The following is a 16,942-nucleotide window of genomic DNA, read 5'->3' on the forward strand; positions in this document are numbered from 1 at the left end:
AGTTTGACTGGAAATACATCCAGATGAGCATTGACTCCAACATCAGTCTGGTACGCAAGTCCTGCTCTCCCATACACGTCTTTTTTGCTGGTGGCAGTACTTCTCCCTAAGGCCTGGCCCTGACTTCCTGCCTCCCTTCAGGTTCATTACATCGTCGCATCTGCCCAGGTGTGGATGATAACACGCTACGACCTGTACCACACTTTCCGGCCAGCGGTTCTCCTGCTGATGTTCCTTAGCGTTTATAAGGCCTTTGTCATGGAGTGAGCTGGGCAGGGTTGAAGGTTGGGTCAAATGGGGGTGGGTTATCTGTTCTCCTTCCCTCATTGTGATGTTTCCCCACAGGACCTTCGTCCACCTTTGTTCTCTGGGCAGCTGGACAGCACTCCTGGCCCGAGCAGTGGTGACAGGGCTGCTGGCCCTCAGCACCCTGGCCTTGTATGTCGCCGTTGTCAACGTGCACTCCTAGGCTTGGTGTTTCAGATATTGACATACCTTTTCCTTGTCTCTAGGTTTAAGTGAAGTAAACAATATTTGGAAAGTTATTTTGGCCTCCATCTCTCTCTGGAACTGTCTACCAGTACCATACTCATCTGCGTCCCAGAGGCCCTTGTTCTGCCTTTGGAGCCAAGTAACTAACTGGCCCTGATTTGTCCTGTATTCCTGGAGCAGATCCTCGGCCCCTAGTTTTCCTAGAGTAGACTGAGGGCTTGAAATGAATAATCTTTGAGCAGTGGCAGAGACCAGAGCCCTCAGGGAACAGGTGACAGAAAGGAGTTAGAATCCAAGAGGGGGTTCTTGGGGACTTTTCACAGCCTTAACCTGGCTGTCTCCCCCACAGGCCATTCCCTGGCTGGTCACCTCCTAGAAGCCTGGCCTAATCTTCTCCTTCGATTCACCATTTATATGGCAGCCAAGGGGATCTATTTGAAACCCCAGTCTTACTTGTTCACCCTCCCTGCTTATAACCATCTAGGTCTCCCCATTGCACACTGAACAGTCCAACCACTGGACCTTTGGGAGCGGACTTTTGTGATTCTGAGCTGCTCAGTGCTTTGACTCAGTTCTGTGGCTCTCAGATCAAGGCCTGGCCTGAGCCTCCTCAGGTTGGAGTTCAGAGACAGCTGCAGCCAAATAGAGCATATGAGCCCCCCAGTTTGGATGTTTTCCTGGTTGCCACCCTCCCCACCCTAGCCCTTCCTTGGCCCCTCCCCCTCCCTGAGAGGGCTGTCAGAAGCAGGGCTTTGAATGTCGTGCTTGATGCAAATCCTGCCCACTCAGGAAAGTGATCCCCAGCCCTAGTGTTCCCAGTAGGATCGCCCAGAGCATGGGCTAGGACAGTGCCCCTCTTCCTCTGCCAGACTATCATGGTCTTGCCGTAATGTTATTTAACCCTGGGCCTAGAAAGCACCAAGCACAGCTCTGTTCAGCTCTGCTATGACAGTCTTCGTGTTTTCAGAGAAAGTATTTACTTGGCACAACCACCATCTAGCCCCATCCTCTCCTTGCCCCTAGTGAAGATAGGGTTCACAGGTGTCTTAGGAGAGGAGTGGAGAAGGAATGAATGATTCAAAAGAGAGTAGACTAGGTACTCCCTCAGCCCAGTTGGGTGGCTGTGTAATGGTTTTTCATCTACACCTCCATCCTGTGTACCACGTAGCCCTTGATACATATTGGCATAAATGAAGTTTACAGAAATTATTTGACAACTATTTGTTGGGCAGGGACTCCGATCCAGGGCCCCTGCTAGTGGCCAACTGTCTGAACAGATCCCAGCTTTCATGGGGCTCAGACAGACCAGAGTGGTTGTGGCCGAGGTGGGGAAATGACTGGCCAGAGGGATCGGGGCTGTCGTGGGTGAAGCCTGGTCAGAGTGGTAGGACTGATGAGATAGACTATAATGACTAGGACTGTGATGGAAAATCAAGGGGCTGTGTGGGCCCAGAGGAGCCACCCGACCCAACCTGGGGGGCAAACTGGGCTCCCTAGAAGAGATCGTGTGTGGGCTGAGACCTAATGGATGAGTTAGTGGGGCAAAAAGACAAGCATGCGTGAAGTCCTGTGTAAAGGCCTTAAGTCAAAGAGAGGGCCTGGCCTGCCCAGCAGAACTGTGAGACAAGTCAGCAGTGGCCAGATCCCAGAGGGCTCTGAGGGCTGGGCTGGGGAGTTGAGCAGAGGCAGTGGCGAACCCTGGAGAATCCTAGGTAGGGGAAGGACAGGGTCAGATTTGATTTTAGGAAGGTCTCCATGGCCGCTGGATGGGGAGACTGAGGCTGGAAGGCCAGGACTGGACCAGGAAAGGATTGGCAGGGCTAGGAGGAGAGTGGCTAGAAGCAGAAGTGGTGGTGACCAATGGGATGTGTTTATTTCGGGGGGGGCGGGGCAGGTTGTAGGGATTGGGGAGATGACAGTGAGAAAGTAGTGAAGGAATCCGAGGTAACACAAGTTTGAGGCTTGTAAGCTCCCTAAGGGCTCACCACATTTCCCAGGGAGAAGGAACCCCCTGATGGGACAGTGGATGGGAGCAAGTTTGGAGGAGGATACAGAGGCCAAGGTGAGTCCTCTCAGACATGCCATAGCAGGCTGGAGACAGATGTGGGCAGGAGCTGCAGAGACAGAGCTGAGGCAGGAGCTGGGGGTGCTGTGGCGAAGAGAGGGGAGAAGCCCGGGGCTCAGCCAGAGAGAGACATTAAATAAAGGGTTAGCAAGGCATGAGGGGGGTCCAGGAAAAGGTGTAGCCAAAGATGTAGGAGTTTCTGGCGGTTAGAGGGTTAACTTTTCAGGTGAGGGGGTGTGAGGAGGAGCCTGTGTTTAACCTACAGAAGTTGGTTGGGACTAAACCTGTGAGGATGCCCTTTGCAGTGGTGGCTGCAAAGGACTGAAGGAATGGAATCTGAGTGGAGACACCTGTGAAGGGTGGGGGGCCGGGGACCACCTGAGCTGGAAAAGATTTTGACACCCTGTGTCAAGGAGCCTCCTGAGAGAAAGGGTGCTGAGAGAGGAGAGAGCCCAGAGGCAGTTTGTTAGTTAACGGTGGTTTGAGAAGCAATGGTTAAAGCAATACTTTGGAGGGTGTCTGTGGTCACATCCAGCTCACTTTTAAATGCTGTAACCCTAAGCAAAGAAAGAGAAATTAATTCCCCAAAGGACATTTATTGAGTACCTGCTATGCCAGGCTGTGTTTTAGGAACAAATAGCCCCTAGGATCGTGGGACCGAAGGGACTCATGAAAAACACTTAAGACAGTAAAAGCACAGTCACTGTGAGCTGGTTTATTACTACCACTTGGACACAAGTGTGTTTTAAAGAGGAGCCCCCAGGCAGCCTACCTCACAGGAGCTATAGTAGCTCCTACTCTCCGTCAAAGTCCCCCAGCCCTCACGTGGGGTCTTCTCCGGGCCAGCTCAGAGGACTGGGCCTAGGGACTGCTCCAGGACTGCTTCTTTGGGATGGGGAAGGAGAATGGAGAGGGTCCCTGCAAGGCTGGGTGCCGTGGGCTGCAGGAGCAGACACAGGTGAGGCTAGGACTCTTGATTGCTCAGGTGTTTTGGTGACTATGCAGACAGTCCAATGAGTTCCACCCCCACCTGGCTGTGGTGGAGGCAGGGCCCCTCTAATAGTAGAGTTCCTGGTCCCACCAGCCTGGGAGAGAGAGAGAAAAAGAAGACTCAGTGCTGGGGGAGGTGGGGCCAGGGGCTCAGAAGTTATGGATCAGTGGTGGCTTGATTTGGAGGTCAAGTGTTGAAAATCAAAAGTCAGAGCAGCTGCTCTGGGAACATTTCAGCCTCCCACCCCCAGTCTCCCCACTCACTCCCTGGGCAACAACGAACTCCAAGTTTCCGGAGCTCATCATAGACGAAGATGAGGAGGCCAAAGGGCATGGGAACCAGCCACCACTGGAACCTGAAGACACGGGATTTGGCAAGGTAAAGGCTATCCCCAGGTCTGTGTCCCACGTGCCCATCCTACTCATTTCATGACCCCTCACCGAATGGGCATGAAGTTGAAGATGTTGGGCATTCCAGGGCAGTAGCACAGGAAGCAGCCAACGCAGACCTGGAACACAATGGCAATCACCAGGATCTTGTTCCTGCAGGTAGGACAGGATGGAACAGGCTTAGACTGCTGGGCTCAGAACAAAGGCCATCAGGGATTGGGGGCCAGATGGAAGAGTACTAGGTCAGATATCAGCAGGGAGATGTTCTAAACATTTAACACTGGAGTAGCCTGCGCCTCTGCAGCAGTGCATGCTGGCCCTGCCAGCATCACCCCTTTAGTTGATAAAAACCTGGGGGAGCCAGTTGAGAGGCACATGGTGGGAGCTACTGGCCGGCTATCAGTAAGGAGTACTGGCACCAGTAGAACCACACGTCTGGTGCTAGTCTTGCTGGCTGCAGTAAGCCCTAGTCAGGACCTGATGGGATTTGGGAAGGCACAGGCCTGGGCCAGCCAAAGACACCTGAAGAAGCCCTGCTGGAAGGCAGAGAGGCGGCGTGTCTTCCGGATGAGGACATCGGCGATCTGGCACATCTCGATGCTGATGAAGAACACAGTGTAGCAGGTGTACTGCTGGTACAGGCGCTGCCCGAATGTCTGTGGGAAACAAAAGCAGCCTGAATCCAGACAGAGAGGTGCTGCAGCCATCCAGGTACTTGGTGCCTGGAGCCATGAACCCCTAAATGCTCTTTCCCCTGCATCAGAGCCTCGGAGGGGTCGGGGCGGAGAGATGCAGGATCTGCCAGGTTTGCAGGACCCCACGCTGTGAGACCCAGACACCTTGGTCTAGTGGAGCTTGGATGTCAGTGTGTGGGCAGATGACAGGTCAGGCCAATTGCTTTCAAAATGAAAGAAGGGATGTAGAATTTCCTGGGCACACGAAAGAAGGGACCTGGGAAAAAGGAATCAGAATCCCAAGGCAGGATTTGCGAAGTCCAGTGACTCTAGGGCCCAGGTAGATGGCAAAAATGAATGAAGTGGACCAGGTGGGTTTTTGGGGAACAGGGCACTTAAAAGGGCAGTCACTATTCAGTCCACTTCTCCAATATAACTTTTTAATACCAGCTAATTGTGTAGAGGACACTTTCTGTGCTCCAGGTAGCAAGGGTTTCACATGTTTTATCTCATTTAATCCTTCCAATACTCCTATGAGGTAGATTAGTGGTACCCAAACTTCAGTGTACATCAGAACCCCAGAAGGGCTGGTTAAAACACAGACTTCCAGGTACCTGCAAACCCCCAGAGTTTTTGAACCTGGAGGGTGGGGGTGGGGACTGAGAATTTACATTTCAAATAAGTTCCCATGTGATGCCCATGCTGCTGCTGTGGGGGCCACCCCGGACATCACTGAGGTAAACATTGGTGTTCTCTCCATTTTATAGATAAGAAAACTGAGGCACAATGAGGCAAAGCAACTTGCCCAGGGTCACATAGTGGTGAGGAGCAGTGGCATACCATTAATCCAAGGCAGTCTGGCTCCCAGGTCTACATTCTTAACCACTACAGTAAATGCTTAAGGAGAACATCCTGATCTGTAACTACAGGGCAAGCTAAACACATCTGCTAGCCAAGCCTAGCCTTTCTATGCTCCAAACCTACAATAAAGTCAGCCACATATGCAAATATTCTGTGTAGATGATGCAGGACAAATAACAGAATAAGGCCTGTTTCTACAGCTGAGATGATATGTTACCATCTGGGCAGGGAGGGGACCCATCTACAGCTGGGACCATCAGAACCAGGAGTCTGGAGCTCAAGATGGTGATGGGAAAAGCCCTTACCCAAGAACTGACAGTCTGAGTATCTGGGATGCTCTGGCAGAGCTCAGTCTCAAGGGGACCACACGCACAGGTGGCACTGGAAACAAGGGAGTCATGGGACCCACCCACTCCTGGCCATAGCTGTCCTGCAGATCTTGTAGGTGGTGGTTCTCCCACTGTGGCCGCAGCCCCACACACAGCAACGGAAACCAGCCCTCCTGGGCCATGGCAGTGAAGTAGTCAGTGAAGCCAGCAAATGATTGGATGGCACCTGGGGAGAGGCAAGGAGACACAGGGAGACAGGAACACAGGGAGAGAGAGACATAGAAAGACAGGGACAGACATATACACAGAGGATCAGGGATACACACAGAGACAGGAACAAAGAAAGTGACATAAGACAGGAACATAGACACTGACAGACATGGAGAGACAGACACAGAGAAAAGGACCCCAAGAGAGATTGACAAGGACACAAGAGACAGGGCACAAAGAGAGACAGAGACACCTAGAGAACCCAAAATAACAGAAGGAGGCAACACTCCAGAGACAGAGTCATAGAGAATAGGGCTAGAGACAGAGAAGGGACACGGAACCATAGAGACAATCACGTGCAGATAAAGACTCAGAGAATGACAGATCCAGGATCAAATGCAGACACTGAGATCCAGAACAGCCAGAGCCCCAGTCTGAGCCCCCGAGGCAGGTGAGCAGCCCAGATAGAGAGCCCTGGGATTCCTGGCCTCTTGGGCACTCACCAATCTGGAAGTAGGAGTAGGCAGCCAGGGGTTCATTGACCAATCGGTCACGCTTCGGGTTTCGTGGACGCAGATGCATGATGTCACTCTCAGCCTTCTCATATGCCAGTGACACAGATGGGAACTGCCCAGGAGTGGAAGGAACCAGGGTTAAGGGTTTCCCTGAGCCCCTGTCCCTGGGCAGGGGTAGGACTGAGGTTAGGAGACAGGACCTGCAGTGACCACACAGCCACACCTGCCTGGACAGCCTGGGTCCAGTTGGTCCCTGTCAAGAGTGTTGGCATGTCCACTTTGTATCTATATCCTGGTGTCCATCTCCATCAGAACATCTGCATTTATCTCCACTATTGCATGTTTCCTCCTCCTCTCTGTCTCTGTCTCCCTTCCTTTCTGCCTCCTCCTCCTCTCTCTCTGACTCTGTTTTTTCTCTGGGGTACTCTGGCCTTGGCCTCTCTCTTTCTGTCCTTTACTCTGTTTCTTTGTCCCTGTCGCTGGTCTCTCTTTTCATGACTGTGTTTCTGCTTTTGTGTCTCTGTGTCCCTGTCTCTATTTCTCTGTTGCTCTATTTCTCTGTGTTCCTTCTGTCTCTGTGTCCCTGTGTCTTCCTCCCCATCTCCCAACCCATCTGTGTGTGACTACAGAGTGGCAGCAGAATATACTAATCGTGAGCACAGGCTCTGGGACATCCTACTACCTGGGCTCAAATCCCAGCTGTCACTTATTAGCTGTGTGACCTAGGGCAAGACACTCAACCTGCCTATGCCTTAATTAGTTCATCAGCAAAATGGGGTGATAAATAAAATCCATGTCATAGAGTGGTTATGAGGACAAAATTAAGTAAATTAATGTGTGCCTGGCCCAAAGTAGGCACTATGTAAGTGTTGTTGAATAAACATGTCAACATGGCCATGATGGCTGCATTTGTGGCTGTATCTGTGGCTCGTTTCTGTCTGTCTGCCTTGAGGTCTATCTGATAGTGTTTATTTGTCCATGGCTGTTGGAGGATACCTAGCTGCAATCCAAGTTGAACCAGATATCTGTTAATATCTCTGTTTGTCTGAGTGTCCAGATCTGAGTTCATGTGTGTCCAGGGGTCTGTCCATGCCTACCTGAGTGTCCACCTATGTTTCCACATCCATAGTTCTGTGTCTACCTGTCTGCCTGTGTCTCTGCATCTGGCTAGCTGTTGTACACACATCTTGTCTATGTTGCTCTGTGTCCAAAAATGTCCATGGTGGTCTCTACCCACCATGTCTGTCCATGGGCATATGTCTGTGGGCATGTGTGGGCGGAGCATTGGGGATGTAGACTCACAATATCAGTGCAGAGTTCTATGAAGAGGATGGTGATGCACCCCAGGGGCAAGGGCACGCTGACAGTTATATAAATGAGGTATGGAGTCAGTTCAGGAATATTCTTGGTCAATGTGTAGGCAATGGACTTCTTCAGGTTGTCAAAGATCAGTCGGCCTAAAAGAGTACAGCAGGCACCTCAGCCTCCTCACAGCCCCACTTCTTCCTGTGCCCACACTGCCTGCCCCCTTCTCTGACCCAGCCCAGACCCTGCTCCACGCCCGTCACAATGGAGGCAAAATTGTCATCCAGCAGGATCATGTCGGCTGCATTTTTGGCAGCATCTGAGCCAGCAATGCCCATGGCCACGCCAATGTCTGCCTTCTTCAGGGCTGGGGAGTCATTCACACCATCCCCTGTCACAGCCACAATTGCACCCTGCAGGGAATGGATATAGGTGGGCAGGTGATGAGAGGCCAGCCCAGGGCCAGCCCAGCCCATCTGCCCAGCTTCATCAACAGGGTCGCACCAGTCGCTGGCAGCTCTCCACAATCACTAGCTTCTGCTGGGGACTGGTGCGAGCAAACACCATCTCAGGGTGGGTGCGCAACACCTCAACCAGCTCTGATGGGTCCATGTCCTTCAGCTGCATGCCATTGATCACGCAGGCACGGGCATCCCTGGGAAAGGAGGTGGGAGGGAATCACTGGGCCTCAGTCTGCACGGGGCGTGGGAAGAATCATGGGGAGGTCTTAAGGGGGCTTACTTCCGATTGACTTGGTCCACAGGCACACGGAGACGGGCAGCAATGTCCTCCACTGTCTCGCTGCCTTCTGAGATGATGCCCACACTGGCTGCAATGGCCTTCGCCGTGATGGGGTGATCACCTGTCACCATGATCACCTGTGGGAAGGACCAGCAAATCTTTGACCCCTTCAGATCCGCCTTCAAATCTCTCTTTCCTCCCTGGTGGATGTCTACTGTTACACTACTTCATTTATTCAACCAATGGTGACCACCCGCTATTTGCTTGGGAAACAGCGGGGACAAAACAGATAAAAATCCCTGTCCTCGTGGAACTGACATTCTAGTGTGGGAGACAGAAATTTTTAAAATTAAGAAACGAATTATATCACATGTTAGAAGGAGGGAGGAAAGTTAAACTGGGTACAGGGGATGGCAAGTGTTGGGTGGAAAAGTGATGGTTCAGTTTTAAGTGTGTCCAGGAAAAGCCTCGTGTGACAGTTGAGAAGAGACCTGAAAGAGGTGAGAAGTAGCCACGTGGAAGTCTGAGGGAAAAGTGTTCCTGGCAGAGGGAACAGCCAATACAAAATGAGAGAGGTGAGAATATGCCTGAACTGTTGGAGGAACAGCAGGCAGGCCAACGGGACTAGCGAGGACTGAACAGAGGTAGAGAGCCAAGGAATGAGCTTAGAAAGATAACAGCACCCAGATCTTATAGTACATTACAGACCGTGGGAAAGACTTGGGTGATGTTTGTTCGGCACTAGCTCCCCACCCTTGATTTGTCTTTAGGGAACCACCCCTCCCCTCAGGTTGAAGTTGAGGTCGCTGGCCGAGATTGGGCAAGTAAGCCCAGACCTGGCCAACCAAGGTATTCTATCCCCCAGCCACAGTGACTGCTTCAGGGATGAACATGTGATCCAATCTAGTACAACTGTAAAAAAGGCACTCCTTTTCTGTGAGGTGACTAAACTGGTAAGTTGGATCTGCTGGGGGGTGGTCATCTTTGTCCACCAAATATAGGGACTGCTTGAGAATATAGCCAGAAAGAGAAAAGCAGAGCTGAGAAAAGACAAATTTCTAATGACACAGAACTCTTGGATCTAGCTATATCTGAAGCTCCATTCCCCCAAACTTTTTAGTTTCATGAACCGATATAATCCCTTTTTAGTTCAAGCGATTTTCAGATGTGACAGAAATACCGCCATCCTCTGTTCTTGCCCCTATTTGGTCCTTTCCCCGGTGGCATACCCGGATTCCTGCTGTGCGGCACTTGAGCACGGCATCGGGGACAGTGGCCCGGGGCGGGTCTATCATGGATACAAGTCCCGCAAAGCACAGACCACTAGTTGGAAAGTTCATAGCCTCCACGTCGAATGCATAGCCAGGCGGGTAGTCCTTCTCACTCAGGTAGAGCTGGCAGAAGCCTGACCAGAAAACAGGTAAGTCAGAGAGGAGCCCTGGGTGGACCCTTCCCTAGCAAGGCCAGGTGATGAGTAAAATAACCAAGCCCCTTGCACCAAGCACACACGGATGCCTGACTGAGTGCTGAATCCTTTGTTTACATTATCCGAATCCATTCTCACAACTATCTTGTGAGGCTGTTATCATCTTCATCTTTCAGATGAAGAAAATGAGAATTAGAGAGGGGACAATTCTTGCCAGTGGTCACACAGTAAGTAAAATGAAAACTCTAGAATGGACCACAGGTCTGTGCCTTCCAAGGTTGAAGCAGGGGTTAGGGAAGTTCAAGGACTCAAGACAAAAATTGGGGGAGGTCAGAGGTCAGGACAAGGATTGGGGAAAGTCTTGAATTGAGGCAAGTCTGGGGAAAGTCAAAGGGTCAAGAGGAAGCCTCTGAAAGGTGGAGGTGAAAACAAAGGTAGGTTATCAGTTGGGGCAAGAGCTAGGAACACTAAGGTGTCAAAGGTCAGAATTGGAAAGGTCCATGTGAGGACAGGTCCAGAGCGATGGGGTCAAGGTAGGAATTGAAGATAGACAGAGATCAGGAGTGAGGGAAAGGCAAAGGTGAGTGTGCGGATGGGGCAGGTCAGCTGTCAGCCAGGAATGGGAAAAATCAGGATCAGGGCTGTCCGTGGAAGATTGAGTTAGGTCTGTTCTAGCTCCTCCTCGCACACCGGTTACCCCCTACCCCACCCTGGGGGTCTCACCCAGCACCCGTTCTCCCAAGCCTCCCAGGCTGAGGTAGGCAGTCTGGAAGGCCTCACGCCATTGCTCATCGAGGGGCAGCTCCTGGCCCTTGATGAGGATAGAGCTACAGCGCTCCAGCACACGCTCTGGAGCGCCCTTCATCACCAGCACGTGCCGCGGGTCCCGCGGGTCCTCCAGAGTGTGGATGGACAGCTGTGGGCGGGGGAGAGGAAGGTGTTGTGGGCGAGGTCAAGAGGGGAAGGGGCGCTGTCGGAAGAGCATTGGGAGGATAAGGTAGGGGCTGGGCAGGTCCATGCTAGAGGCAGAGGTTTGGGTCAGGGCTAAGGGTGTAGTTAGGGGTCTGGGCGCGGGGAATGGACCGAATTAGCTACCGGAGTTGGGCTGGACGGGATCTGGATTGCGAGCTATCTCCCACCCATGGCCTGAGAGCCCCGGGCTAAGGGGTTGCGAGCGTGGCCTGGCCATAGGTGGGTTTTGGCTGTGGATAAGACAGGAGATGTGGGAGGGGTTTGGCTGTGGAGAGGGAGGAGACCGAGCGCCCGCCATAGGTCTGCCCTGAATGTGGTGGGGCATGCGGGGGGGCGGGGCTCGCTGTGGGCGGGGAAGGCCGCGGCAGGTGCACACCTGGAACTTGTTGGTGGAGTTGAAGGGTATCTCGCAGACTTTGGGGAAGCGCTCGCGGTAGCCCATAGCGTTGCCCAGCGTCAGCTCTGAGAACTTTAGCAGCGCTGTCTCGGACGCATCCCCGATCACGATGCGCTACGAGCAGAGGCCTGTGTCAGGGACGAGCCGGGCTGCCCCAGGCTCCCAGTATCCCCCGAGTCCACCCGGCTCTCACCTTGGGCACCGGCACCGCATCCTGGCCAGACTTGAAGGCAGCGCGGTTGCACAGGGTGAGCACGCGGCACAGCGCCCGCCATGTCTCCGAGGACTGGTCAAACGTCTGCCCTGAAGGCCAGGCGTCCAGGCTGGGGCCGCGAGGGGACTCCGTGCGGGCACCAGACCCGGCGCGGCGGCTCTCCCACACCAGAACCGAGCCCCTCCCCCTAGATTCGGGACAGGATGCCCTCCCCAAGACCTGGGTGGTACCCAAACACCTTCTTCTAACCCGGGACAGGAGCCTCCTCTCCAGACCCAGTATCGAGTCTCCTAAGAGAGTCCTATGAGACTCCATACCAAGCACCCTCACAGACCTGGAGCTTAGCTCCCTGCTAGGACCCTGGACCCGGTCTTCTCCCCTCTCCATTAAGGCAAAGCCCTCCCCGAGGCTCCCTTCAGTAATCTCGGAGCTCCCATCTGGGTGTCCACCTCTACCATATCCTTGCCGCAGCCCCTGTCTCCTCCCACCCCCACACCTGACTGGTCTTCCGTAGTGTCAGCTGAGTGAATGTGGTTGTCGAACCACAGATGAGACACAGTCATGCGGTTCTGAGTGAGGGTCCCCGTCTTGTCAGAGCAGATCACTGACGTGGAGCCCAGTGTCTCCACTGCTTCCAGGTTCTTGACTACACAGTTCTTGCTGGCCAGCCGCTTGGCTGTCAGCGACAGGCAGACCTGGGGGAAGGGTGAGAAACTCCGTGTGGGGACCAGTCCTTGCTTTTAGTCCCTCTTCCCTCCTCTCACAGCATTGGAGATCCTTTACCTGAGCCACAGGAGTGAGTATGTGGCATTCTTCCACACAACTCAGGCTTTTTCTTGCCTCCACACTTGTCCAGCCTGTGCTTTCTACTTGGGATGCCTCCCCAATCTGCCTAGATAAATGTAGCCAGGCCCCTCTGTAAGCTGCCCTAGCTGAGGTTCTGTAACTTCTGATCAACACAATCAAAATGAGAAAACGAACATCCTCTCCATCCCCTCTGAGCTGACCGTTGAAGGCTGCCCATACCAGACCTCGGCCTCCTTCAGTCAAGGACCCTGCCCATTCGTCTCTGGCACAGGACATGACCCAGAGTAGCCTCGGTGAGTTTTTGCTGAGTGGATGAATAGGTGGAGAGATGGGGGGTGGGAGTGTGGAAAGATGGATGATGAGAAGGTGGGCGGGAAGATGGGAGGCGAATGGATAGATGGACAGCTAGGGAGGTGGTGGAGGGAAGCCTGCATGAATAGACAGATGTACAGCCCTCTCAGCTCTCTGCACCACTCTTCTGCCTCCAGAACTTACCGTGACAGTGGCCAGCAGCCCCTCAGGAACATAAGCTACCACAATGGCCATGAAGAAGACCATGGCCCGCAGGAAAGGATAGCCAATGCACATGGCCACCACAAAAAATGTGGCACCAAAGAGAATGGCCAGGCCTGCGATGATGTCCACAAAATGTTCAATCTCGATAGCAATGGGTGTTTTCTCATTTTCTACTCCAGATGCCAGTGATGCGATGCGCCCGATGATGGTGCGGTCACCCGTGTTCACCACCAGGCCCTGAGCTGTGCCTGCAATGGGGCCAAGAGGATGACTAAGGGCCAGGTGGGCAGCAATAGGGGCATGCACAGCAGTGTGAAATGAAAGAGGGGGCAATAATGGAAGGCAGTAGAAACAGTGTGGCCTTGGAACAGGGTAGCAACAATGGGAATTACAGAAGTAGTGTGACCTAAAGAGGCGGCAGTCATTTGAAGTGGGGAGGCAGAGTATCTCAGAATGTAGCAGAAGGGCGGTGGAGGCAGCGATGGGGCGTGTGGAGGCAGTGTGGTCAGCTGGGCGGGCAGGCAGGGGCCTCACAGACCCTCAAGGCACATGGTGGAGAAGAAGGCGATGTTGCGGGTCTCCAGGGGACTCTCGTGTGTACAGTCGGGGGAGCGGGTCTGTGGCTCAGACTCTCCAGTCAGCGAGGAGTTGTCCACCTTGCAGCCCTGGGCCTGGAGGATGCGGATGTCGGCTGGCACTCGATCGCCACCTTTCATCTCCACCAGGTCACCCACCACAAGCTGATCTGCATTGATCTGGAACTTGTCCCCATCTCGGATAACAGTTGCTTGCTGTGGGGCAGGGACACCAGAGTTGAGGTGGGCAGCGCTTGGAGGTGGAAGTTGTTGAGTGCAATGGGGATGTGAGAGACAAACAAGGGGGGGAGTTGAGGATCTGTGGGGAGAGATGGAGGCCAAGGACGAAGGGTAGGTTGGGCCTGATGGGAGGGGGCCACACAGAGATGCCAGGAGCCTGCCTGAGCCTGTGTGGAGTCTCTGGAACCTGAAGCGACAGGGCGCTGGGGGACCCACCTGGGGCACAAGGTTCTTAAAGCTGGCAATGATGTTGGTGCTCTTAAACTCCTGATAGTAGCCGAAGCAGCCAGTGACCACGACCACAGCGATAAGGGCCAGTGCCAGGTACAGCTGGGGAAGGGGAGCGGTGGCTTATGAGTATGGGCTGGAAGCTTCCTGCACGAAGCCACCTGCCTGGTCCCGTGGTATTCTTGGGGTCACTTCCACTCTGGTTTTCCCCACTCCACTAAGAAGCCTCATGCACTATTCCCTGTGGCCCTCATCCCCTGTCCCCATATTCTTCATATCCCACATTTGACTGCCCTATATTCTCAGTGTCTTGTGTGTCTCTCTCTCCCTGTATTTGATATTCTCTGGCCCCTGAATCCTAGGTGCCCCATAGCCCCATATCCTATAACTTGTGCACTTTGGTTATATTATTCCCTTTTCTTGTGTCCTCCAAGTCTTGCATTCCACATGTCCACTGCCATGTGCTTCCTCGTGTTCCTACGTCCTATATTCATTCCTTGTGCTACAAGTTTCATGTTCTGTGTTTTCATAATCTGCTTTCCATCCTTTGTCCCCTCTGTCCAGTAGTTCCTGTGCCCTAATGTCCCATTTCCATGTCTGTATAATTGATCTTATTGTGCTTCATATTCTGTGAACTCCATTATTGTGTCCCATGTTCTAAATTCCAAGTCTCTATGTCCAATGTCTCCCACGTCTATATACCTCTAGTCCCTACCCTATGTTACATTTAATGTCACATGTCCCTAAGTCCCCGAGTCTCCTTGTCCCTTTTTCTGACCCCTGTCATATGTTCAATGTCCTCTTGTCCTGTATCTTATTATTCTGTGTCTCTGTGCTTCCATGTCTAGTGTCTTATGTCTCTCCTTATACCGTGATCTGAGGTTTGTCTCCCTTATGGCCCTCGGCCCTTGTGTACCATGTCTGAGTATCAACGTCCTCTGTGCCGTCTGTCCTTGATCTGTCCCATGTCCTCTGTTTTCCAAGTCTTATATCTTAAATATTACATTTCTTCGTATCATCACCTACATCATTTATACCTGAGACACATTCTCCCCTGTGTCCCCTGTGACCTTGGGTCCGTTCTATATCCGAATGTCCTTCATCCTCCCCATGACCATGTCTTAGAACAGCATTTCTGTGTCTCTGTATCCCCACCCTATGTCCCTAGTGTCCTGAATCCTATGTTTAATGTCCTCTGTCCTGCAGGTCCCTGTGTCCCATATCTGACCCCCCAGCACCCGCCACTCACATTGTCATCGGTGGTGAGGTCACCCTCACTGGCCTGGATACCAAAAGCAATGAGGCAGATGGCAGCAGCTACCCACATGAGGCATTGCAGACCTCCTGCCAGCTGCCGTGCAAACTTGATGTACTCCGGGGTACCCTTGGGCGGCCGCAGTGCATTGGGTCCATCACGCAGCAGCAGTTCTGCTGCCAGGCTGGCAGACAGGCCCTGGGGACAGGACGGGGTGGGGCGGTGGTGGCTGCTGAGGGCTTTGCTCTCCTCATACACCCCTCAGGGTGGTGGCTCTTCTCTCTCTTCTCCTTCCCTCTCTCTGTCTCCCCTACCCCTGCTGTCTGACCTTTGCCTCTTCGTTTCTTTCTTCCTCTTTGTCTCTGTTCCTGTCCCTTCCCCCTCCCTCCTTGATGTCTCTTTATGACTCTCTCCACTCTCATCTTTTTGTCCGTGTCTTCCTGTTGTCTCTGCCCCCATTTCTCTCTCTCATGCCGATCTCTCTGCCTCTCTCTGTCTTTTTTATCGGCTTCTCTTACTCTGTCTCTCTCTCTCTGTTTAGCTTTTTCTTTCTAATGCATTTTCCCTTTTTTCTCCCCCTCTCTCTCCCTCTCCACCTCTCCACCTCTCCCCTTCTCTGCACTCACTCTCCCCTCTGCCCCCAGCTCACCTTGGTCACACTGGTCTGGTATTTCTGTTCCAGCTCCGCCACTGACAGCTGGTGGTCGTTCTGTGTGGTGGGGGCAGGACATTTACTGTCCAGCTCTCACTGGCCCCCACCCCAGCCCCATACCTGGCCCCCCAGCCCCATACTCACGATCTCCATCTCCTTCTTCATGTTCTCCAGCTTCTCCTTCCTCTTGCCCCCACCACTGCCTGCCTTCTTCTTGCTCATCTTGGCTGCCATGTCCCCACCAGGGCCAGGGCCTAGTTCTACCGAGTATAGCTCGTAATTCTCCTGGGGACAGAGGAAAAAGGGAGGCATCAGATCCCACTGGAACCCCTGCCTCCAGCCTCCGACCCCCCAACCCCTGACCTCAGGCCCCACTCACTGCCTTCCCCATGGTGTCTAGTGCAGCCACCCTCCTTTGCCAAGACAGAACATGGGGTCTGGACCAGCCCTGATATACCCAGGGAAGGAGGAGGTGGGGCAGGACTGGCCCAATTACAGCTGATTACAGGGCTCCTTGGGGTGACCTCTAGGCCTGGGCAGCTCAGGCATTCCTTACCAGGCCAACCAAACCTGCCCAGACCCCATCACAACCTGCCACTGAGATCAGGGAGCCAGTGGGACTATCCGTGGTAACAAGAAGAATAGCAAACATATGGAGCTCATTATGTGCCAGGCACTGTGCAGAGAGCTTTCATGTTTTGACTTATTTAACCTCAGAACAAGCCTTTGAAGTGAGTACTGTTCTGACCCTGCCTTACAGATGGGGAAACTGAGGCACAAAGAGGCGAAGTCACTTGCTCACGGTCCCCAAGGTAGAAAGAGTCCTGAAAGAGTCAGGACTCAGAACTAGATATGTTGCCTACAGAGTGTCCATTTTCAGGCCATATTGCATATGCTGCACCTGGAAGGGGAGCGTGCTCACAACGGTTCAGTAATGGACTCCGTTTAGGAGGCACTTACTGTGTGCTGGGTCTGCCCCATGCACTTTGTGCAAATGCTTCATTAGCTCCTCATAGCAGCCTTATAAAGTTATGTTCTCTTATTAGACCCCATTGTACAGATGAGGAAACCAAGGCATGGAGAGGTTA

At 53.0% G+C, this 16,942-nt stretch overlaps 2 protein-coding genes across 3 annotated transcripts in view; one reads left to right on the forward strand and one right to left on the reverse strand.

The window, feature by feature from the left end:
- Positions 1-545, forward strand: part of TMEM147 (transmembrane protein 147) — a 1,650-nt gene extending 1,105 nt beyond the window's left edge. The window contains 2 exon segments of the mRNA XM_011381776.2: positions 83-263; positions 346-545. Of these exon segments, the coding sequence (XP_011380078.1) occupies positions 83-263; positions 346-469 (305 nt within the window). The 3' untranslated portion in view covers positions 470-545.
- Positions 546-2,834: 2,289 nt separating this feature from the next.
- Positions 2,835-16,245, reverse strand: ATP4A (ATPase H+/K+ transporting alpha subunit). 2 transcript variants are annotated; one of them, XM_011381775.2, is made up of 22 exons: positions 16,234-16,245; positions 15,999-16,139; positions 15,852-15,911; positions 15,197-15,400; positions 13,936-14,049; positions 13,443-13,695; positions 12,884-13,152; positions 12,078-12,276; positions 11,561-11,670; positions 11,347-11,481; positions 10,722-10,914; positions 9,802-9,977; positions 8,573-8,709; positions 8,336-8,486; positions 8,076-8,244; positions 7,829-7,983; positions 6,515-6,638; positions 5,882-6,027; positions 4,460-4,593; positions 3,989-4,090; positions 3,812-3,903; positions 2,835-3,642 (listed from the first exon to the last, which is right to left on the reverse strand). In XM_011381775.2, exons 1-22 carry the CDS (start codon positions 16,243-16,245, stop codon positions 3,614-3,616), a joined length of 3,105 nt encoding a protein of 1,034 aa, XP_011380077.1. In that variant the 3' UTR covers positions 2,835-3,613. The 2 variants fall into 2 exon arrangements, with proteins under 2 accessions (XP_011380077.1, XP_023379979.1); XM_023524211.1 differs by lacking the exon at positions 16,234-16,245 and having other exon boundaries at positions 2,835-3,903; positions 15,999-16,133.
- Between the last annotated feature and the right edge of the window lie 697 nt (positions 16,246-16,942).

Source organism: Pteropus vampyrus, unplaced genomic scaffold, assembly GCF_000151845.1.
Source record: "Pteropus vampyrus isolate Shadow unplaced genomic scaffold, Pvam_2.0 Scaffold452, whole genome shotgun sequence".
Taxonomy (NCBI): domain Eukaryota; kingdom Metazoa; phylum Chordata; class Mammalia; order Chiroptera; family Pteropodidae; genus Pteropus; species Pteropus vampyrus.